This window comes from Macaca thibetana, chromosome 4, assembly GCF_024542745.1.
Source record: "Macaca thibetana thibetana isolate TM-01 chromosome 4, ASM2454274v1, whole genome shotgun sequence".
NCBI classification, from domain to species: domain Eukaryota; kingdom Metazoa; phylum Chordata; class Mammalia; order Primates; family Cercopithecidae; genus Macaca; species Macaca thibetana.
The window spans coordinates 103475536-103500384 of record NC_065581.1 but is presented as its reverse complement, the minus strand read 5'-3'; the positions used below and the strand labels follow the sequence as shown (position 1 = coordinate 103500384).

The following is a 24849-nucleotide window of genomic DNA, read 5'->3' as shown; positions in this document are numbered from 1 at the left end:
TTACTCATTTTGAGATAAATTTGATGTGATTTCAAATTTTGCAGCTCTTAAATCTAGGAGTAACTCATTAATAGATAATACAGATAAAGACAGGACTGTGTATAACACCAAGTAGTTTTATTTTTGCCTTGGTTGTGAGTACAGGTTGAGCATCCCACATCCCACAATTTGAAATCCAGAATCTAAGTACATTTACCTGTACATACATAGGTAAACATAGCACTGACATGACACTCAAAGGAAGTGCTCATTCCAGCATTTCAGATTTTCAGATTTGGGATGCTCAAATGGCAAGAATATGATGCAAATATTCCAGAATTTTAAGAAAAAATCTGAAATCTGAAACACTTCTGATCCCAAGCATTTTGGAAATGGGATACTCAACCCGTATTATTTAATTCTGATTAACCAAGTAAGCTCATTTACTTTAGACTTTTTAAAAGGATGGCTTAAGGTTTGTCCATTGAAATCTACAACGTTTGTATTAGTCATGTTTATTTATTGCTAAGTAATTTACTTCACTGTGAGTAATGGTTATATTAGGAAATGTTCTCTTATTTTGGAACTTATTTTTTTTTAATTTAGAATTAGGTTTCAGAAGAATATTCAGTGACTTGGGAAAATATTGACATTATATTATGTGAAAAAGGTTATAGTACAGTTTTAAAGGGTAGTCCTGATCTATATTTAGATATGTATGTATAGGTAAAGACTGGAAATTTATATGCTATAATGTTAATAGTAACCACAGAATAGGTGATTTGCATGCATTTTAGGTGCTCATCTTGGTTCTTACAGTTTTTAAAAATTTTAAGTTCTAAAAGTAAAAAAGATATTTAAATAAATTTACAAAAATCAACTGTCCTTTATGAATACTGGGATGACAATTAGATGCAGCAGTACTGTGACATAACAGTTCACACAGCTGATAAAGAATGCCTTTGCCCACAATCCCATTGTGCATATTGAGGTTTCTATGGGAATGAAGTGTTTAGAAGGAAACCACTTGATGCCTGGAAAGTAGATCATACTAGCCCAGGCACGTAAAAAAGAATGTAGCCTTTCTGTGATTTGTGGTTAAAGCGCCTGACATTTGGTGTTAAAATATGTGTTGGAAATTTATTTTGGAGTTGTAGTTATAACTTTACATATTTATTTTCTGAAAATATACTGTTTCCTTTTTAGGCATTATCCAATTGGTTTACTATTTGATCTTCTTGCATCAAGTTCAGCTCTTCCTTGGAACATCACAGTACATTTTAAGGTATAGTAAATTGCATTTCTCCTTTGTCCCATTTGTGATACATAGTAAACAGACTTCGAGTAGAATTTTCTTTTGAAGTGAAGTTATTTCTTTCTTTTCCCATGACACTCTTTTAGTTGCTAAACTTTGATTAGTATTTGTCTATAAGATACTTTTCAATTTTTTTCTAACTCTTGGCAGAAACACTTACACTTTTAATGTATGAACTGATTTTCTTTATTAGTGCTGAATACACTGTTTAAAATTTACGAGTTTTTGGGCCAGGCTTAGTGGCTCACGCCTGTAATCCCAGCACTTTGGGAGGCTGAGGTTGGTGGATCATTTGAGCCCAGGAGTTCAAGACCAGCCTGGGCAATGTAGTGAGACGCTGCCTCTATAAAAAATAAAATTTATGAAAGTTTTGAAAGTTGGTGTTAATTTTTAAAAGTCAACTAGGAACAAGAGAAATCCTGCATGTAGATGTGGATATGGAAGTACAGAGGGGACAACCTAATACTGTTGAGTAATTCTAAGGCTATTTTGATTGAATTAAGAGAAGGGTTAGGAGATGGAATTCCAAAGATTTGATCTACCTCTGTTTTGAGAAATGTTCATTCCTGTAGTTTTTAAGACCAGACTGAATTTAGTGTGACCTAATTTTGTCTCAATAGTTTGTGAAGTGCTGGTCCCTCATTCCCTTAGCCACCTTGCTTCTGCTCTGTTCCTGACCCCCAATTCACAAACACATTTGGTTTTTGTGATTGGAAACGCTTACGTTAATTGATCATAAACAGTGATTCATTCTCAAATAGCAATGATTCCATCATGTCGGTCTCTTATATTAGTTGATCACGAACAGTGATTCATTCTCAAATAGCAATGATTTCACCATGTCGGTCTCAGGTACTTGAACTGGTCTCGAACTCCTGACCTCAAGTCAAGTGATCCACCTGATCTCCTATATTTTATTGGAGAGAGGCATGTAGAGTTTGAAAAAGTCATTTACGTGTCTGAGTTTCTTTCCCGTCAGGAGTGTCCATTCATAGTTACTGCCCAAAGGGTGCTCATTCTTCTTATGATGGTTTTCCTTCCTGTTTTACTGAATTTGAGTTTGTGGGTCATTAGAGCTTATTTCCATGTACATTTATAATAATGTGCTTTGCACAATACCATATTATTAAACACCTTAGTTACCAAAGAACAGTATAGATGGAGCACATAGTGCTGGTATGCATGAATTTCACTCACCATGTTACATGCAAAGCAAGGAATGCTTGCATATACAACACTTTTTAAGTTTAGAGAGGTGTGGAGATAAAAATACTTCAAACATATTAAGGGTAGGGGTGCTATATTGCCTAATGAGTCTTCTCTGTTAATGTTGGAAAATAATTCCAATAATTAGATTTTTTTGTGTGTTAAAAATAAACTCTAAAATACTTTGAAATCTAGATTAAAATACATCATAGCTGTCTACTTGTTTGTTTATTTATTCACTCATTCATTCATTCAACAAATGTGGAGATCCTTCTATGTGTCAGTTTCCTGAAACCCTTTCAATGGATTCTTCAGGTCAAAGCTGTTTTCATGATATAATAATATCAAGATGTTATTGGCCCTTCCCATTGTGTTAACATTTACACTGATATGCAAAAACAATCGTGTTGAAAACTGTGGGTGCCTTAGCACAAAGTATATGTGTATGTTCTCCCTGGGTGCTTGGCTGAGGCCTGGGTTGCACATGCATAGCTGATACTCTACAAGGTCTAGTAGAGAGTGAATGTTGTAGGGTTAAGAGTGGAACAAGATACTGAACGTCTTATGATGCTGGAAAGTGTTGGATTCCAGCTCATTCAAAGTGGAGAGACATTTGGCTACATACTGAGCAGTTACCTGAGATGCCAGAAAGACCATGATTTTGGAGTAAGGATCATACATTAGAGCAGGAGTTGGCAAATGTGGCCCACTGACTGTTTTTGCATGGCCTGTGATGTAAGAGTAGTTTTTACATTTTTAAGTGGTTGGAAAAAAATTTAAAAAAATATTTTGTAACATGTGAAAATTACATGAAATATAGATTTAGTGATGACCATAAATAAAGTTGCATTGAAATGCAGCCATTCATGGAAATTCATACACGTATTGTCTATGGTTGCTTTGCGGCTATGACAGCCTAGTTGAGTATTTGCAGTAGAGACTGTATGACCTGCACAGTGTTAAATATTTACTGTGTAATCCTTTACAGAAAGTTTGCCAATCTCTATTGCCAGTCTTTAACCCTAGAGTAAGAGTTGCTCTGGACTTGCCTTTTTAGGATTAAGGAGAGCTGCCAGTAAATTAACTGCCAGCCAGAACAAAACTTAGCGTTTTAAAGGAAGACAATATAATCTAGAATCCTTACAACATATTATTCACAGTGTCCACCATACAATCCACAACTACTCGACTTGCAAATAAGCAAGAAAATATGGTCCATATCAAATAAAAAAAAAATTTACTCTCAATAGAAACTGACCTAAGAGAATCCACATCTTGGTACTACCAGAAAAATGAATTAAAACAACTATTATAAATTCAGTAACTTAAGAGAAAAAAGTCACAAAGTTGTAGAACTGTGTAGAAAAATATCTGAAATGAGGAATTTACTACATGGGCTTAACAACAAATTAAAGATGGCAGAAGTAAGGTTCTTTGAACTCAAAGACAGATCCACAGAAGTTACCAGTTTGGTGAACAGAGAGATGGAAATTGGTATAGAGAAAAAACAGAGCCTCTGGGATAATATCAGGCAGTCTGCGTGTAATTGGAGTTCAAGGAGAGGAGAGAGAATGGGTCAGAAGAAATATTTAAAAAAAATAATGGTTACACTACTCAGTGTCAAAGCTATAATCAAGACTGTGTGTGGAGTGCCTACAGAATGGGAGAAAATATTTGCAATCTTATACTATCTAATAGTTTAATATACAGAATATGGAAATAACTTGATAATAAAAAGATAAAAAAAAGAAACCCAATTAAAAATTAGTCAAAGAATTCGAATAGACATTTCTGTGAAGAAGTTATATAAATGTCCAGTAAACACACGAAAAGATGTTCAGCATAACTAGTTTTTAGGGAAAAGCAAAAAAAGAAAAAAACAAAAAACCACACAATGAATTACTCCTTCACACCCTCTAGATTGGTTATCATCAAAAAGATGATGTACAAGGCTGGATGTGGTGGCTCATGCCTTTAATCCCAGCACTTTGTGGGGATGAGGCAGCTGTATCACTTGAGCTCAGGATTTCGAGACCAGTGTGATCAACATAACGAGAACTCATCTCTACTAAAATAATTTTTTAAAAAATAGCCTGGTGTGGTGGCATGTGCCTATAGTCCCAGCTATTTGGAAGACTGAGGTGTGTCCTGATCGCGTGTCTGCAACCCAGCCTGAATGACAGAGTGCAACCCTGTCTCCAAAAAAAAAAAACCAACAAAAAACGGTAACACATGATGGAGAGGGTATAGGCTTATTAGACCCTTCGTACGTTGCTGATGAGAATGAAAATGGTGTAGCCTTTTTGGAAAGCGGTTTAGTATGTCATCAAATGATATACTTACCGTGTTACCCAGCAATTCTACTCTTAGTAATATTGCCAAGAGAACTGAATATGTAATTCTAATATGCAAAATATGGAAATAACTCGTGTCCACACAAAAACTTATACATGAATGTTCATAATAGGCAAAGCGGAAATAACCCAATGTCCATCAGCTGATGAATAAACAAAATACTGTACGTATCCTTACAATGGAGTATAATTTGGTCGTGAAAAGGAAGGAATTACTGATAATATGTTACAACCTTGAAAATATCATGTTAAGTGAAAGAAGACACAAATGACTGCACATTATATAATTCATTTATATTAACTGAATAAATACCTTTATGCCGATAAATCTGACAGATGGACAAATTCAATGAAAACACAAGTCGCCAAAACTGACATAAGAACATAAATGAATAGCTCTTTAATCTGCAAGTAAATTTGATTTGTAATTTTAAAAACCTCACAGAGTAAAACACCTTGCACAGAGAGTTTCATTGGAGAACTCTATAAAATACCTAAGAACTAGTCGGGTACAGTGGCACATGCCTGTCGTCCCAGCTACTCAGAACACTGAGGCGGGAGAATCGCTTGAGCCTAGGAGTTCTGGGCTGTAGTGTGCTATGCCAATTGGATTTCCATACTAAGTTTGGCATCAATATGGTGACCTCCTGGGAGCAAGAGACCACCATGTTACCTAAGGAAGGGTAAACCGGCCCAGGTCAGAAATGGAGCAGGTCAAAACTCCCGTGCTGATCAGTAGTGGGATTGTGCCTGTGAATAGCCACTGCACTCCAGCCTGGGCAACGTAGTGAGACTGTGTCTCTAAAGTTAAAAATAAAATGAAATAAAATGTTTAAGAAATAATATTACAAACTTTACAAACTTTCTTACTCTTTACAAACTTTTTCCAGAAATGAGACACCAACTTGTGTTAGAGGCCAGAATAACCCTGATACTGAAACCTGTTAAAGACATTAAAAGAAAATTATAAGCCAATATATTTCATGATCATGGATGCAAGAGCCTTCAATGAAGTACCATCAAATTGAATCTTGCAATAATTAAAAAAGACAGTACACACCATGATTGAGTTGAGTTTATCCTAGGAGTACAAAATTGATTCAACATTCAAATCTCAACGCATGTAGGCCAGGTGCAGTGGGTCGCGCCTGTAATCCCAGTACTTTGGAAGGCTGAGCCAGGAGGATTACTTGAACCTAGAAGTTCAAGACCAGCCTGGGCAACATAGGGAGACCTCATCTCTACAAAAAAATTTAAAAATTAGCTGAGCATGGTGGTGTACACCTGTGGTTCCAGCTACTCAGAAGACTGAATTGGGAGGATCGCTTGGGCCCCAGAGGTTGAGGCTGCAGTGAGCTGTGATTGTGCCACTGTGCTCCAGCCTGGGTGACACAGTGAGACCCTCTCAAAATAAAACATCTCAATCAATGTAAATCACAGAATAAAATAGAAAAATCAATAGATACAGAAAAAGTCATTCATTGACAGAATTTAATACCCATTTGTCATCAAAACTTATAGCAAGCTTAGGAATAGAAGGGAATTCACTCGATTTGACAAAGGATAGATATGAAAAGTATGAAAAGGCTACAATTAAAGTCATGCTACATGATGGTTTATTGAATGTTTTACTCTAAGATGAGGAAAAAGGCAAGGATGTCTGCTCAGTATAGGCACTTCTATAATACATTGTATGTGTTCTTAACTTTGCTCTTAAAAATTGTGCAATGAAAACTACTGGACTTACGGGGGGAAGGGTTAGGGGCACAACATCCACAAACTTACACTGACAAAAAAACAGGAACCTAGTAAAAACCATACCACAGTTTTAACAGGTAAAATGTATGAGAAATGCATAAATACTACAATAAATATGGCATTTCATGTTGCAAAGACTGGAAGTTTGCTTGCAGAAACGGATATAGAAGACTTGCGCCATGACAGGTGAAGTGAAAGGAGGATTTTCTGATATCGAACAAGAAATTGTAGCACCTGATGTAGATGAATACAACTCCTAACATGAATTGAAGTAGCTGGTCCATTTTGGAGGTGTGCACATGTGTGCATTGTATGTGTTCCCAGCTGATTAGTTTAGCTGGGTGAAATTTTCTGTTCACCTAGCATTTCTTGTGAACAATATTTACATATACAACCATAAAATTCACATTATACTCAACTTCTTGCCTAGTAGTTGCTTTTAAACAAATGCGAAAATCTTAGTTCACAGAACATATATGAATTTACCAACAAACACATGAAAAGGCACTCAACATCTTTAGTCATCTTGGAAATGTAAATTAGAACCACAAAGAGACATTACATTATGCTTACTAGAATGACTAAATGAAAAAGATTGACAGTAGCAAGTTTGAGGACATGGAGTAACCAGAACTCATACATTGCTAGTGGGAGTGTAACATCATACATCATGTTGAAAAATAGTTTGGCAGTTTTTAAGTAAAATTAGAATATACACTTACTCTGTGACCCAGCATTTCTTTTTCCAGCTGTATACCCAAGAAAGATGAAGACATGTGTCTATAAAAGACTTGTGTGTTAATGTTCATAGCAGCTTTTTAAATAATAGCCAGTATGTGGAAACAATCCCAGTGTCTATTAACAAGTTTTTAGATAAACAGATTGTGGTGTATTCATTAAATGGCATGCTACTCAGCAACAAAAAGGAATTAATTACTGATATGTGCAGTAACAGGAATGAATCTCAAAAATATTATGCTAAGTGAAAGATACTAAGTTACACAATAATGCAGTTCTGTTTATATGAGATTTTATTACAGGCAAAACTAATCTAGTGTTATATGTCATTATCAGTGATTTCTTGGGAAGGGAATGAGGGAACTGACTGCAAAGGGCACAGAGGACGTTTTGTGGGTGATGGTAATGCTCTGTACTTGGGCTGACAGTTGCTCATTGTCAAAACTCATTTTATTGTACTCTTGATTTCTGCATTTGACTGCATGTGAATCATAAATTTGACTTATTAAAAAAGTATTGAGAGAGATGAGGAATGGTGTCTTTAATCGCTTTCTAATTCCTGCTTTCCATCAGTGTTTCATAGTCACTCAGGAGCTTCTTTCTTTATCTTTTCATTTCATTCTTTTTATGAAAGCTCCATGACAGGGATAATTGAATGTTGTTTATGAATACGGTAACCTGAGTAGGCTATATGCTATTTTTTTTGCCATTTTTACTTCTGTTTAAATGTATTAAAGTACATATAGGATAATAACTTTGTAAAATCATGTTTGAATATAATAATTATCTTAAATATTTAAGTCTTTGGAGGAAGTGATATTGTATAATGGTTAAAAGATAGGACTTGAGTCAAATTAGCCTTAAATCCTAGCTCCCTAGCAAGCTAAATGACACTTGCGACTTTAGATATTCCCTAACTTTAATTTTTTTATCTGTAAAATAGCAATAATAGTAATGTTTACCTCAAGTGTTGTGAGGATTAAATAAGATAATCCATATAAAAAGTTTTAATACAGTGTCACAGTAAGTGTTCAGTAACTGTTAGCTCTCATTATCTTTTTTCAGTCGTTTCATTTACATAACTCTGTGTATGTCCAATGATCGTTGCTTTAGCTGCCTAAAAGAACCAGTGAAGTTACAGAATGTAAATTTAGCTATTTGACTTTAAAATCTAGTTTTTAACAGCTTTATTGAGGTCTAATTGACTTATAGTAAGCTTTACCTATTCGAAGTGAGTAAGTTTATGCCACAATTTATATGTTCATTTACCTGTTGATGTTTAGATTTGTTTTCTGTTTGGGGCTGTTACAAATAAAACTATTGTGAACGTTCATGTAGCAAGTCCTTATATAGACATACTACTTTCATTTCTCTTAGGTAGATGCCTAGTTGTGGAATGGCTGGGTCAGATGGTAGATGTCTGTTTACTATCCTTAAGAAACTACCAGACTTTTCCAAAGTGGTTATACTGTTTTACATTTCTGTCAGTACTGTGTGAGGGCTCCATTCCACATCTTTGCCAATACTTGGTATGGTCAGTTGAAAAGCTATTTTTCAGATTATTACCCTTTGATGCCTTTTCTCATGTTGTTATAAAACACATAAGAATTATTTGGGAAAAGTACAAAATGGGCCAAATAGCTAAAGATTTTTAAGTTAAATTTAAAAGTATTTTGGGTTATTTCAGTGCTAGGAGATAGTTTACTAGAAATATTGATAAACCGGGGGATATAGTTCTCTTTTAAGAGGTTAATTTTGTAATGTGTGTACCTGTTTTATATGTGTATTTTTTCCTTTGATAGAGTTTTCCAGAAAAAGACCTTCTGCACTGTCCATCTAAGGATGCAATTGAAGCTCATTTTATGTCATGTATGAAAGAAGCTGATGCTTTAAAACATAAAAGTCAAGTAATCAATGAAATGCAGAAAAAAGATCACAAGCAACTCTGGATGGGATTACAAAATGGTAAGCATAATAGTGTTTAATTTTAGAATACCACTTTATAAAATATGATACAGCCATAACCCTGTGAGTAATTGATACATTTTAGAATTGGTGGTACAAGTTTAAATTGTAGCCTCTGTGCCCAGATTTGTGCAGAGGCTACTTTTAGTCATCCCTTACATTCTACTCTTTTGGTGTCCCTCTGTTCATGGATTCTCTGGCATTAGACTGATTGCTTAGCCCCTAACATATGGCATATGTCATATAAACTTGGGTTTAGCTTCTGAAGGAAATGCCATTACTCTAGGGATGTGGTCTTTGATTCCTCAGGCGTGACCCTTCTGTGGTCACGATGGAAAATTCTGGGTGCGTACAAAGATACCTCCACATGTGTGGGGATTGAACTCCAACCTCTGATTTCTCAGGACAGTAGACTTGTTTTGTGCTTCAATTCCCTTTCTCCTTGCTGTGGTTTAGAAAATACTCCGAAGGAAAAAGCTAAGTGGAATGTGGTGGTCATCTCTGTATCCCTCATGTTTTGGAGAATTTAAATAACTCTGTGATCTTGCCTGCATTGATCACCCTCTAGTGTTTTCAAACGATTGTTTTATGTACAGATAGTCCTCCCTTTACATGGTTCCAGTATGCATGAATTTCAGTTACTGTGGTTTAGTTAAGTAACACCAGGTCCTCAACTGTATAGTTCAAATTTCAATTACAGTGGTATATTGACTGCAGATAATTACATAAAATGCGAACTTTGTTGCTAGTTTAGTCCAGGAATCATTACATAACAACAGATGAGCTTATGATTACTGATAAATTATGTCACTTCTTTCCATATCTGTCAGTGATTGGCCTCTCTATGTCTATTATTCATTTCACCCACAGATAGCAAAGCATGTAGTTGTGGTTGCCTCCTTGTCTCCAGCAATAAACCCATGTAACATTTTATAAAAATCGATAATTGAAAAAGGGAATTGGCCAAGAGAGATGTAAATCCAACAAAGAAACAAACTGATAATGTTGGGAATGAAATTTGAATAGAAAGAAAGGGGGTTATGGAAGCAATAGCTGACTTTGAAAATGTTGACATGGCTGCCCTTCAAGAGACTAGATTATGCAGCCAGGGGAACTTATTGAGGAACTTATATGCAGTAAAGGTGAACTTACTGGCATGAATAAGGAAAGTAGTTGTGACAAAAGGATGAAGATGTCCCAAAGGAAGTGATGCTATAAAAAACTTCTTATTAAAGGAACTCGCAGATATTTTATGACATTGAAATACAAATAGTAAAATGTTAGAAGTTGATTAAAATGTAGAAAAAATGACTTCAATTCACCAAGACATGGGAAGGATGCTTGCCCGTAAGTTATATGTTGAGAAAGCAAGCACTCTTCAAACTATAAGTTCTTAAGTTTTTACAAAGAAATAAAATACTTTTGGCTGGGTGTGGTGGCCCATGCCTGTAATCCCAGCATTCTTTAGGAGGCCCAACTGGGAGGATTATTTGAGGCTAGGAGTTGGAGACCAGCCTGGGCAACATAGCAAGACCTCATCACTACAAAAAAATTTTAAAATTAACCAGGGCATGCTGGCATGTGCCCACAGTCCTAGGCAGGCTGAGGCAGGAGGATTGCTTGAGCCCAAGGAGTTCAAGGTTACAGTGAGCCATGATCGTGCCACCACACTCCACCTTGAGTGACAGAGTGAGACCCTGTCTCTAAAAAGAATAAAATAAAATTTAAAAATAAAACACTTCAGTTCTCAATGTTTCTAATGTGTTAAATTATAATTGTACTAAATAAATATTAGGATTTCTTTTAACTTTTTATTTTTCAGTATACATTTATTGTGGTGGTTTGTTTTGTTTTGTTGAGACTAAGTTTCACTCTGTTACCCAGGCTGGAGTGCAGTGGTGCAATCGCAGCTCACTGCATCCTCCGCCTCCCAGGTTCAAGCAATTTTCATGTCTCAGCCTTCTGAGTAGCTGGGATTACAAGCATGTACCAACATGCACAGCTGATTTTGTATTTTTAGTAGAAACAGGGTTTTGCCATGTTGGCCAGGCTGGTCTCGAATTCCGGGCCTCAAGTGATCTGCCCACTTTGGCCTCCCAGAGTGCTGGGATTACAGGCATGAGCTACTGTGCTCAGCCTCTAGTGTATATTTATAATCAACAGTAAGAGTTTTTAAATGTTTTGACAAAATTTTTTAAAGATTGTGGAACAATCGTAATTGTCCCCATTAGTTATGAAGATCACTTTGCTTAGTTTCAACTTTCATGATTACTTCTCCAGTCCCATCCTACCATGCAGAGTGAGGGCATGTCCTGTAATTCCTCTATCTTCAACAGTGTTTTTGGCCAGGGAGTTAGTCCAGTAGATGTTCTGTCATGGCAATAACTAGAATAAAACAGAAGAAAACCTTCACCTGCCATAATTTTTAAAAAATGTGATCTAGTTTTAACTTTTGGACTATGCTGTTACCACATCAAATGGGTGTTTGTAGGTATTTAGTATTCGTTAAACTTTCATTATACAAAATTTAGGGCATTTCTGTGGTATCAAGAGCAAGTAGACATGTATTTTATGACATTGTATACTGTAAATTACATTTTTTCATTTCTCATTTCTTTGTTTTAAATTTTTTAGATTTGACCTAGGTTACATGGAGTCACTCCTTACTTTCATATTTATACATCTGGCATTTCTCAACTAGATTATAAGCTTTGCAAAGTTAGGCACTAGGCCTCTTACCACATTTTTATTACTGAGTTCACAAACTCTTACGAAATGATTAAAATAATTTACACCTCCATAAGAAGGTGTACTGCCTTGTTTCTTGCTGGCGATTTGAAGATTAAATGATATTTTAGGAGACTTGTAAATAAGAAGGTAGCCTAAATAGAAGAAGATGAGGATCATGTAAAGAAAGAAGGATTTGAATTAACTTCACAATTGAAGTTAATAATTTAATTAGTTAAGTAGATGTTCTTAAAGTCTATTGTGAATGGCTGAGTCTTCTAAAAAGAACTCGAGGGTTCAGCAGAGGATTCTAAAAATGATTTGAATGTTTTATTTGCGGCATTGGAAGATTGGGTATGGAGGATAATGATTAAGCGTTAGAACAAAGGCCTGGTTTTTAGTCTCTGGTCTTAGTAGTCCTTAGATCAAGTCAACTCCTTTGAGCTTCAGTTTCTTAATCGATAAAACGAGGATATCTGTTAGGTTTGCTTCATTGATATCTGTAGAGGCCTTATGAAACACCAGTACAGTTTATGTGAAAGTATTTGAAAGGGAGTAAAGCGGTCTTGATGAAAAAAGTTAGTGAGAAGTCAGTTTTAGATTCCAGGACAGGGTTGGCAAATATGGTCATGGGCCAGTCACCTGTTTTTGTAAATAAAGATTTACTGGAACCCATCCACACTCATTCACTTATGTATTGTCGGTGGCTACTTTCGGTAGCAGAGTTAAATAATTATGAGACTATGTGGCCCACAAGCCTAACATACTTATTATCTGGCCTTTTAAGAAAATGCTTGTCAGCCCATAAAAGGTTAGTTGACCAAGCTACAGCTCATGTTTATCTTTCACCTGAAGTCTGACTCAAAATGTTACACATTCAGAACTGAGTGTAACAGAATGTAGCTGACTTACTCTAATAACTGCATTTATTACAATTTTTTTAGGCATAAAATTACTTTTTTTCTATTTCTGCCTGAGCTCATATTGTTTCTTGAGTACGTGACTGTTGTAAAGTTTCCTTTATTAAATTTTATTAAATTAATTTTAAAGCGACGTTTGATTAAATCCAACTTAAAATGATGTTTGGTTAAAATATACTTTATTCCATTTTGTTTTTTGTTATAAATTATTTTTGTAGCTATTATGTTTGGTTTTATTTGTGATGGTTATGATTAAGCTTACACTGCTATAATTGAGCTAACATACCTCTCCTAAGACTTTGAGTAGTCTTGTGAGAGATCTCCACAGCAAAGTCTAATGAGAGGTATGCTGTGGATACTGGAGTCCTTGGTACTGTATTTTCTGTTTATTCAGAATGAGAATATTCATTTCGGAAATCTTTAGCTCAGTAAATGCTGCTTGTAGAAAATATATTTTGGAGTAAAATGCTGAATGTTAATTAACATAAATGGGTAAATGGTGGATGTTTTCTATTCTGTTTCTTTTATCAGGAATACTTTTTCCCCTTTAACTCCTAATCATGTTTTAATGCTTATCTCAGTTGTCACTTTCTATAAGAAGCTTTCCTTCTTTTATTGTTTTAGTCAACAGACATTTATTGAGCACCTAATGTATATCTGACATTATGCTAGCAGCTAGTGATCATCCAGCACTGATGGGACAAACATGGCTCCTGGCTTCAAAGAGCTTTGTAGAAAAGTGGAGGCAGAACTGTTAATGCTTTCAGCTATCATGACTTTTTGTCCATTTATGCAATTTTTTCTCTTGTATTTTGTCACAGTCTGGTATAGTTATATGGTTTATGTGTTTTGCTGGCATATCAATTAGCCTAGTTGGGTTATGTTCTACATTTTTGTATCCCCAGCACCTACTGTGTGGTCTTTGGCAAGTGTAGAGAAACTAAATATTAACTGCATGACTTCTTTATTTTATTCCTTTCTAATACTAACAGAAAATAATATTAACAATTTTTCATTAATAGTTTCCTATTAAAATAAACTAAAGGAAGTGTCTTGTTTGAATTTATTTATGGAATTGGATTTTATGTAGAGTTTTTTCCTCCAAAAGAAGTTTTTATTAATTTGTGAAGTCAGAGATATTAAACCTTTCTGTTAGTGCAGTTGTCAATTTCTCAATATTGTGACATAACAGATGGCACATTTATTTCATTTAGAACTGCACCTGTGGATTATAGCAGCTAAACAACAATTTAAACAATTTTTGAATACTTTCAAATGCTAATTTTAATTTCTCAGAACTCTGTGAAAGAGAAATAAGAAAAGCTTATGAAACCAAGAAAACTCATTTAGGACATACTGTGCCTTTCAGTGTTTTTTTATGAGTTTTCATTTTATGTACAAAAATGTTTAACCTCTGTGAAATAAGGTTAACGGCCACAAGAAAGAAAAGAAAGTAGCATTTTTATTTATGAGCAGTTGTTACTACAAGTGCAGGCGATTATCTATTTAATATCAAGTTGTTTTTCTTATAAGCCACTGATTTGAGGAAATCTATAAAAAATATTTTTGCCATAACTTAGTTTCTTGCTTTTCGGAGTATACAATCTAAAAAAGGTGGGGAGGGTTGGCATTAGATACATTCTGTAAACTTGCAAATAAAGGCAAGGTTTAACTGCTAATATGTTAAAAGTGTACACTGTTTCTAAAATTTGGTTAGGCTTTTTCAACTAATTAATATTTTAGACACATTAATTATTTGATAGTGTGCCATTTTAACTTAAAACTGGTTTCTAAGAGGAGATGGTGATTAGCTAATGGTAATTTTATAGCAAGTCACAATATTTGGAAAATACTTTTGTTTGGTAGGTAACATAAAAGTTAAATGCAGCGGTTCCAGCTCTTTGGAGGTTTGTGTGATAGAGACAGGTGGGTTGTCATTGCATTGCCTTGTTTTTACTACTTCTGCTTATAGTAGAGTAAGTATCGGACTGAAAATCTGTTGTTCTGAGATGGAGCACCAGACCTGATCTATTTACTTATTGCTGTGTCTCTTATCAGTTGTATGATCATGGCAGGTCACTTTTCTCTCTAAGCTGGACTTTTCTTTCTTTTCTTTTCTATCCCTTCTTCAACTCCCTTCCCTCCCCCTAGGCGATGTCTGTAAAGCTGGAGTTTTATTACAAATACGAAGGTGGTAATACCTCATAAGACTCGGATTCAAGGATTTTAAAGCAACAATCACATGCCCTTTAATTCTGATGATAGATGTTTTCAGTTCATTTCAAAAGAACTTCTGGATGAATAATTTTTATTGTTCTCCCATCCCCCTCCTTCTCAGACTTCTTTTTAAGCAGGACTTACTAGATAGAAGGAAATAGATAACTTTCTAGAAGTAACTGTGGTAACATAGAAAAGCTACTAAAACAGAAACAAGAGTTTTTAGACTTAATGCAGCTACTACCTGTCTGTGTATCTATGTTGAGTCTTTAATTTCTATGATTTTTGTTACAGTGTCAGGTTCTGTTCTAGTTGTAGGTGGTATAAAAGTAGATTCCTAAGTAGAACTGTGGGAGGCATAACTATCTCTTCCTTGTACCTTTTTTCTCATTGAAAGATTGATATTGGATAAGCTTCCTTTTTTAAAGTCTTTAGCAAAATTCAGATTTTTATCAGTCTTTGGGACACTGAGATTACATTGTATAAATAAGAGCAAAGAAAATAGTAGAATGAATCTCTATCAGTCACTCAGCCTCATCTGTTACTAGTATATGGCCAGTGTTGTTTCATCTATTATTTTTCATTCCTTGTCTATGTGAGTTTTTGGAAATTTTTGTTCGTTCTTCCATTGCCACAAATATTTCTCACAGATTTTATGGTCTTGTGTTTAATCAAGTCTTGGCAGCAACATTCATTGTCTTTGATCTTCATGGCTGCAAATTCAATCTTCATTATGGGAGAATCATGCGCGGACAGTAGTAGTGTGGATTAGCTAGCCAATATAAGAACCTACTATGTGCCTGCCTCTGTGCTAAGCACAGGGGACACTGGGTAGATGTGACAGGCACGATTCCTTCCCTCTGAATGTGTAGGGTAGCAGAGGAGCCAGGCATTAAACAGATCGCTTTTACGTAATTGTTACATTTATAACTGGAGTTGTACAGGAAGGAGGAAGGGCTAGAGAGAGTGGTGTGGTGGTGGTGGTGAAAGTTGTTTCAGGCTGAAGGAATGAACTGGGCTAGGCTCAGAAGCAAAGAGCCTACTAAGTTCTGAGAGCTGACTAGAGTGTGATGATCAAGATTGAGAGTGGTAAGGTGGAAGTCAGGCAGAGACCCTGCCTATTCAGGGCTTTATAGGCCATTTTAACAGTATTGAACTTAATCCCTGGCAGGAGGCACAGAGAGTGGGATGGTAGGAGACCAGTGAAACATTTTAAGCAGACCTATAACAGAATCAGATTTCCCTTTTTAAGACATCCCTTTGACTGCAGTATGGTTAATGAATTAGAAAGAAGCAAATGGGAATTGAAAAGGACCAAGTGGGAGTCTATACCAGTGGTCAAAGCAGAGATGGTGGTATGTGTTATGTGTCCTATGATGATGAGTGCCATGAGAGAAAAAGCAAAGGAAGATGAGAAAGGACTTTGTTGGGAAAGGGCGTTGTTATTTTAAATACGAGGGTCAGGGAAGTCCTCACTGATTGGATGACATTAAATGTCACTGAAGTGGGAATATTTTAGGCACTTCCAGAGAACTAATCGTATGCATAGCTTTTAAAGGTGTAGATAAACACAGGTTTATCTTCAAGGATACCCTTCTCTATTGCCCACTTTTTTTTTTTTTTTAGCATTCTGTGTAGCAAAAATGGCACTTGTCTATATCTGGTTATTTTCATAAGCCTTGTGGGACACAAAGCATTTTTTTGGCAGTTGGTTTTATGCTGTTTGCAGTTAGCAATTATCATGTCTTGGATAAACCTCATTGGCTATGATACTGCCACTACACTTCATTTATACTATTTTGAAAGCAGTAAAGTGCTGAGAATATTGACCAATTAGAATTGGACCTGTTTACATTAAGGTGATTAGGGAAGACCTCTGATTATTTTTTCACAGTCTGGTGGCTAGAGAGTCCAAGACGAAGATGCCTGCAATTTCAGTGTGTGACGAGGGCCTACTTCCTGATTCATAGCTATCTTCTCTTTGTATCCTCACAGAGTAAAACAGAGCAAGAGCTTTCTCTGGGGTCTGTTTTTTAAAGACAGTAATTCCATTTATGAGGACTCCACCCTTATGACCTAATCAGCTCCCAAAGGCCCCACCACCTTATCTATCATGTTGGAGGTTAGGGTTTCAACATGAATTATAGGGGGATGTAAACATTCAGTCCACAATGGGTATGTTTTGAGAAGTTAAAAGAAGATAAACATGTCTTAGGTGTAGTGACTGAGGAGGAAGTGTGGCCCGAGATGAGTTTGGAGAGATGAGAAAGAACCAAATTATCTAAGGCCTGCAGGTCAAGGAAAACAATTTGGATTTTAAGCCATTGGAAGACTTTTAAGCAGGGGAGTGATGAGATATAGAATATGATATAAGAGCTGTTCAATGTAGAATGGAATAGGAGTCAAGAATGAAAGTGGCTCTAGTAAAATAATGCATTGTATTACAATATTATTTATCTTGAAAAAAAGAATATGGTGATATTTAGGGTGATGATGGGAGAGATGGAGAAAAGTCAATAAATTTGGGGTTTTAGAGGTAGATTGGCAGAGCCTGTTGTTAGGCTGGATGTAGAGGATGGGTTAAAAACAAGGAAGGAATTATTCCTGGGTTATGATTTGGGCAGCTGCATGGAGAGTGGTGCTTTATACTGAGATATGAAATATTAGATAGAGAATGAGATGGGAAGTAAAGCCTATTTGAGAGGCCATCTTGGAGGCCAGAAGTTTGAGATGTCTAATGAGGCATTCATGTAGAGATACACTGAATTAGATTTTGCTAAAATTAAATATTGTGAGTGTGGGACAGCAGATGGAGAATGCAGAATAGAATAGAATCTAATGCCGCAGCTTCTAGTTTCATACTGTGTTTACTTTCCCAATTAGTATGGGAATTTTAGCTTCAAGAATATGGCAGTGAATGTGTCACAGTGATACAAAGCAATGAAATATGGAGCCACCTCATTTATGTTTGCTTTTTTTGTACATACAGCTGAGCTAATTAGGTCATTTTTGTTATTATAATTATTTGCCTGTAGTACGTTTTGCAGGAAGGTGAATTACTCCAACCTGAAACTCTGTGTGTGGCATTTAAGAATCTACAACTTCATGAGAAAGTTGCTTAAAGCAAATTTGTAACCTGTTTGAGCATTCAATTAAGTTTTACTACAGAACGAACAAGCATTTTACTATATATTATGTGTTTTAAATCAATCTATTGGTGTTCTTTCTGTAATTAAAAATAATGGTGAGATTTTTAGAGTTCGTGCATTTGCATTTTAATATAAAGCATTAAAAAATTTGCTAAGCTTCTGGTGAAAGATTGCTCCTGAAATTACATGATTTAAATGAATAAATTAATTTTGTAATAATTTGGATTATAGCCTCCTACAGTGCTTTGGGTAGACTTGGCAGTGAGTATCATGGATAACAAAACTTGGCGAAACATTTAGGCAGTTATTCCGCAGCGCACTGCAGATTATACTAACATTGTTGGAGAGAGTGAGTCCATTAATAACAGTGGATTGTCATGATAAAGAATACATTTTTGCGTATGAGATTCAGTTGATAAATGTATAAATCTGTATGGCTAGGTCGATACTTCAGTTTGTACTCTGATTAGTAATCAAATATTTTTAGTGACACTTTATAAGAATACAAAGGCTTAATTTTATGCACTTTTAAAATTTCAGATCATCTAGAGTAAAATGACCATCATATCTTTTATTTTATATTTGGTCTGCTTTAATGAATTTTAAAAAATATGTGCCTTCTAAGATACTGTCTTTTTTTAATATATAAGTAAAGTTTGGGAAGGCACAAAAAATTTTTTCCTTATGAATGTTGATACACTGTAGAGGAAATTCAGACAGACATCTCTCTGATCCATGATTCTCATTCTTGGAGTCATGACCTATCATTACTATTTGAATTTACAGCATGATTCCTCTTTTCTCTTAAAAAAAATTATACCAGATACACCCACATATATACATACACACTAGTATTTATAGATAAACTTACTTTTCAAGTGATTTTTTTTGTTTTGTTTTGAAGCTGCTTTTTTGTTTTGTTTTTGTTTTTGTTTTTGTTTTTTTTGAGATGGAGTCTCGCTCTGTTGCCAGGCTAGAGTGCAGTGGCATGATCTCATTTCACTGCTACCTCCACCTCTTAGGTTCAAGCAATTCTTCTGCCTCAGTCTTCCGAGTAGCTAGGTCTACAGGTGCGTGCCACCACGGCTGGCTAATTTTTGTATTTTTACTAGAGATGGGATTTCACCATCTTGGCCAGGATAGTCTTGATCTCCTTACCTCATGATCCCCCATCTCAGCCTCCCAAAGTGCTGGGATTGCAGCGTGAGCCACCATGCCTGTCCCCGCCGCCCATTTTTTATTTTTTAAGAGAAGTGTCATCATGTTGCCCAGGCTGGTCTCAAACTCCTGGAGTCAAGTGATCCTTCCATCTTGGCCTCCCAAAGTGCTAGGATTGTAGGCATGAGCCACTGCACCAGGCCTGTTTTGAAACCTTTTAGGATTCTCTTTAAGATAATAGAAAACTTTTATTTTATTTTACTTTAAGTTCTGAGATACATGTGCAGAAGGTGCAGGTTTGTTACACAGGTATACATGTGCCATGGTGGTTTGCTGCACCTAGCAACCTGTCATCTAGGTTTTAAGCCTCGCACACATTAGGTATTTGTCCTAATGTTCTTCCTCTGCTTGCCCCCGACCCATCTACAGGCCCTAGTGTGTGATGTTCCCCTCCCTGTGTCCCATGTGTTCTTATTGTTCACACTCAGCTCCCACTAATGAGTGAGAACATGCGGTATTTGGTTTTCTGTTCCTGTGTTAGTTTGCTGAGGGTAATGGCTTCTAGCTTCATTCATGTCTCTGCAAAGGACACAGAATCATTCTTTTTTTATGGCTGCATAGTATTCCATGGTATATATGTGCCATATTTTCTTTATCCAGTCTAACATTGATGGGCATTTGGGTTGGTTCCAAGTCTTTGCTATTATAATAGTGCTGCAGTAAACATACGTTTGCATGTGTCTTTATAGTAGAATGATTTATAATCCTTTGGGTATATACTCAGTAATGGGATTGCTGGGTCAAATGGTATTTCTGGCTCTAGATTCTTGAGGAATTGCCACACTGTCTTCCACAATGGTTGAACTAATTTACACTCACACCAGCAGTGTAAAAGTGTTCCTATTTCTCCACAACCTTGCCAGCATCTGTTGTTTCCTGACTTTTTAATAATCACTGTTCTAACGGTGTAAGATAGTATCTCATTGTGGTTTTGATTTGCATTTCTCTAATGATCAGTGATGATGAGCTTTTTTTCATATGTTTATTGGCCACATAAATGTCTTCTTTTGAGAAATGTCTGCTCATATCCTTCACCCACTTTTTGATGGGGTTGTTTTTTTCTTGTAAATTTGTTTAAGTTCCTTGTAGATTCTAGATCTACCTTTGTCTGATGGGTAGATTGCAAAAATTTTCTCCCATTCTCTAGGCTGCCTGTTCATTCTGATGATAGTTTCTTTTGCTGTGCAGAAGCTCTTTAGTTTGATTAGATCCCATTTGTCAGTTTTGGCTTTTGTTGCTATTGCTTTTGGTGTTTTAGTCATGAAGTCTTTTCTCATGCCTATGTCCTGAATGGTATTACCTAGGTTTTCTTCTAGGGTTTTTATGGCTTTGGATTTGACATTTAAGTCTTTAGTCCATCTTGAGTTAATTTTTGTATAAGATGTAAGGAATGGGTCCAGTTCCTGTTTTCTGCATATGGCTAGCCAGTTTTCCCAGAACCATTAATTAAATACGAAGTCCTTTCCCCATTGCTTGTTTTTGTCTGGTTTGTCGAAGATCAGATGGTTGTAGATGTGTGGTGTTATTTCTGAGGTCTCTCTTCTGTTCCATTGGTCTATATATCTGTTTTGGTACCAGTACCATACTGTTCTGGTTACTGTAGCCTTGTAGTGTAGTTTGAAGTCAGGTAGTGTGATGCCTCCAGCTTCGTTCTTCTTGCTTAGCATTGTCTTGGCTATATGGGCTCTTTTTTCGTTCCATATGAAATTTAAAGTAGTTTTTTTGTAATTCTGTGGAGAAAGTCAGTGGTAGCTTGATGGGAATAGTGTTGAATCTATAAATTACTTTGGGCAGTATGGCCATTTTCATGATATTGATTCTTCCTATCCATGAGCATGGAACGTTTTTCCATGTTTGTGTTCTCTCTTATTTCATTGAGCAGTGGTTTACAGTTTTCCTTGAAGAGGTCCTTCACGTCCCTCGTAAGTTGGATTCCTAGGTATTTCATTGTCTTTGTAGCAGTTGTGAATGGGAGTTCACTCATGATTTGTCTCTCTGCTTGTCTGTTTGCGGTGTATAGGAATGCTTTTGATTTTTGCAAATAGATTTTGTATCCAGAGACTTTGCTGAAGTTGCTTATCAGCTTAAGGAGTTTTTGGGCTGAGACGATGGAGTTTTCTAAATATACAATCATGTCATATGTAAACAGAGACAATTTGACTTCCTATTTGAATACCCTTTATTTTTTCTCTTGCCTGATTGCCCTGGCCAGAACTTCCAATACTATGTTGAATAGGAGTGGTGAGAGAGAGCATACTTTGCCTTGTGGCAGTTTTCAAAGGGAATGCTTCCAGCTTTTGCCCATTCAGTACGATATTGACTATGGGTTTGTCATAAATAGCTCTTGTTATTTTGAGATATGTTCCATCAATACCTAGCTTATTGAGAGTTTTTAGCATGAAGGGATGTTGAACTTTATTAAAGGCCTTTTCTGCATCTATTGAGAGAATCATGTGGTTTTTGTCATTGGTTCTGTTTATGTGATGGATTACGTTTATTGATATGCATGTGTTGAATCAGCCTTGCATCCCAGGGATGAAGCCGACATGATCGTGGTGGATAAGCTTTTTGATGTGCTGCTGGATTCAGTTTGCAAGTATTTTCTTGAGGATTTTTGCGTCGATGTTCATCAGGCATATTGGCCTGAAGTTTTCTTTTTTTGTTTTGTCTCTGCCAGGTTTTGGTATCATAAAATGAGTTAGGGCCCCATAAAATGAGTTAGGGAGGATAATTTCTATTATTTGGAATAGTTTCAGAAGGAATGGTACCAGTTCCTCTTTGTACCTCTAGTAGAATTCGGCTGTGAATCCGTCTGGCTTTTTTTGGTTGGTAGGCTATTAATTACTGCCTCAATTTCAGAACTTGTTATTGTTCTATTTAGGGATTCAACTTCTTCTGGTTTGGTCTTGGGAGGGTGTATGTGTCCAGGAATTTATCCATTTGTTCTAGAATTTCTAGCTTATTTGCATAGAGGTGTTTATAATATTCTCTGATGATGGTTTGTATTTTTGTGAGATCAGTGGTGATATCCCCTTTATCATTTTTTATTGTGTCTATTTGATTCTTCTCTCTTTTCTTCTTTATTAGTCTAGCTAGTGGTCTATTTTGTTAATCTTTTCAAAAAACCAGCTCCTGGATTCATTGATTTTTTTTGAGGGTTTTTCATGTCTCCATCTCCTTCAGTTCTGCTCTGATGTTAATTATTTTTGACTTCTGCTAGCTTTTGAATTCGTTTGCTCTTGCTTCTCTGATTCTTTTGATTGTGATGTTAGGGTGTTGATTTTAGATCTTTCCAGCTGTCTGATGTGGGCATTTAGTGCTATAAATTTCCCTGTTAACACTGCTTTAGGTGTGTCCCAGAGATTCTGGTACATTGTCTCTTTTTTCTCATTGTTTTCAAAGCACTTACTGATTTCTGCCTTCGTTTCGTTATTTACCCAGTAGTCATTCAGGAGCAGGTTGTTCAGGTTCCGTGTAGTTGGGTGGTTTTGAGTGAGTTTCTTAATCCTGAGTTCCAATTTGATTCCACTGTGGTCTTAGAGACTGTTTATTATGATTTCCATTATTTTGCATTTGCAGAGGAGTGCTTTACTTCCAATTATGTGGTCGATTTTTAGGATATGCGTGCTATGTGGTGCTGAGAAGAATGTGTATTCTGTTGATTTGGGATGGAGAGTTCTGTAGATGTCTATTAGGTCCACTTGGTTCAGAGCTGAGTTCAAGTCCTGAATATCCTTGTTAATTTTCTGTCTCGTTGATCTGTCTAATGTTGATAGTGGGCGTTAAAATCCCCCACTATTACTGTGTGGGAGTTCAAGTCTCTTTGTAGGTCTTGAAGAACTTGTTTTATGAATCTGGGTGTTCCTGTATTGGGTGCACATATATTTAGGATAGCTAGCTCTCCTTGTTGCATTGATCCCTTTGCCATTATGTAATGCCCTTCTTTGTCTTTTTTGATCTTTGTTGGTTTAAAGTCTGTTTATCAGAGACTAGGATTGCAACCCCTGCTTTTTTTTTGCTTTCCATTAGCTTGGTAAATATTCCTCCATCTCTTTATTTTGAACCTATGTGTGTCTTTCCTCGTGAGATGGGTCTCCTGAATATAGTACACTGATGGGTCTTAACGGTTTATCCAGTTTGCCAGTCTGTGTCTTTTAATTGGGGCATTTATCCCATTTACATTTAAGGTTAATATTGTTATGTGTGAATTTGATCCTGCCATCATGATGCTAGCTGGTTATTTTGCTCATTAGTTGATGCAGTTTTTTCGTAGTGTTGTTGGTCTTTATATTTTGGTGTGTTTTTTGCAGGGGCTGTAACTGGTTTTTCCTTTCCACATTTAGTGCTTCCTTCAGGAGCTCTTGTAAGGCAGGCCTGGTGATGACAAAATCCCTTAGCATTTGCTTGTCTCTAAAGTCTCCTTCTCTTATGAAGCTTAGTTTGGCTGGATATGAAATTCTGAGTTGAAAATTCTTTTCTTTAAGAATGTTGAATATATTGGTCCCCACTCTCTTCTGTCATATGGAGTTTCTGCAGAGAGATCTGCTGTTAGTCTGATGCGCTTCCCCTTGTAGGAAACCTAACCTTTCTCTCTGGCTGCCCTTAACATTTTTTCATTCATTTCAGCCTCAGAGAATCTGACGATTATGTGTCTTGGGGTTGCTCTTCTTTAGGAGTATCTTAGTGTTGTTCTCTGTATTTCCTGAATTTGAATGTTGGCCTGTCTTGCTAGGTGGGGGAAGTTCTCCTGAATAATACCCTGAAGTGTGTTTTCCAACTTGGTTCCATTCTCCCCATCACTTTCAGGTACACCAGTCTTAAGTTTGGTCTTTTCACATAGTGCCATATTTCTTGGAGGCTTCATTCGTTCCTTTTTATTCTTTTTTCTCTAATCTTGTGTTCACACCTTATTTTATAAGTTGATCTTCAATCTCTGATAATTCCACTTGATCAATTTGGTTATTGATACTTGTATATGCTTCACGAAGTTCTTGTGCTGTTTTTCAGCTCCATCAGGTCATTTATGTTCCTCTGAAAACTGGTTATTCTAGTTAGCATTTCCTGTAACCTTTTATCAGGGTTCTTAGCTTTCTTCCATTGGGTGAGAACATGCTCCTTTAGCTCAGAGGAGTTTGTTATTACCCACCTTCTGAAGCCTTCTTCTGTCAATTCATCAACCTCATTCTCCATCCAGTTTTGTGCTCTTGCTGGAGAGGAGTTGCGATCATTTGAAGAAGAGGCATTCTGGTTTTTTAAATTTACAGCGTTTTTGCTGTTTGGTTTTTTTTTTTTTTCTTTCCATC

At 36.2% G+C, this 24849-nt stretch overlaps 1 protein-coding gene across 5 annotated transcripts in view; it reads left to right on the top strand.

The window, feature by feature from the left end:
• Positions 1-24849, top strand: part of ATG5 (autophagy related 5) — a 134366-nt gene that overhangs the window by 31243 nt on the left and 78274 nt on the right. For all 5 annotated transcript variants that reach the window (XM_050786762.1, XM_050786760.1, XM_050786759.1 and 2 more), the window contains 2 exons: positions 1186-1264; positions 9153-9315. In XM_050786762.1, the coding sequence (XP_050642719.1) occupies positions 1186-1264; positions 9153-9315 (242 nt within the window). The remainder of the gene's footprint in view (positions 1-1185; positions 1265-9152; positions 9316-24849) is intronic.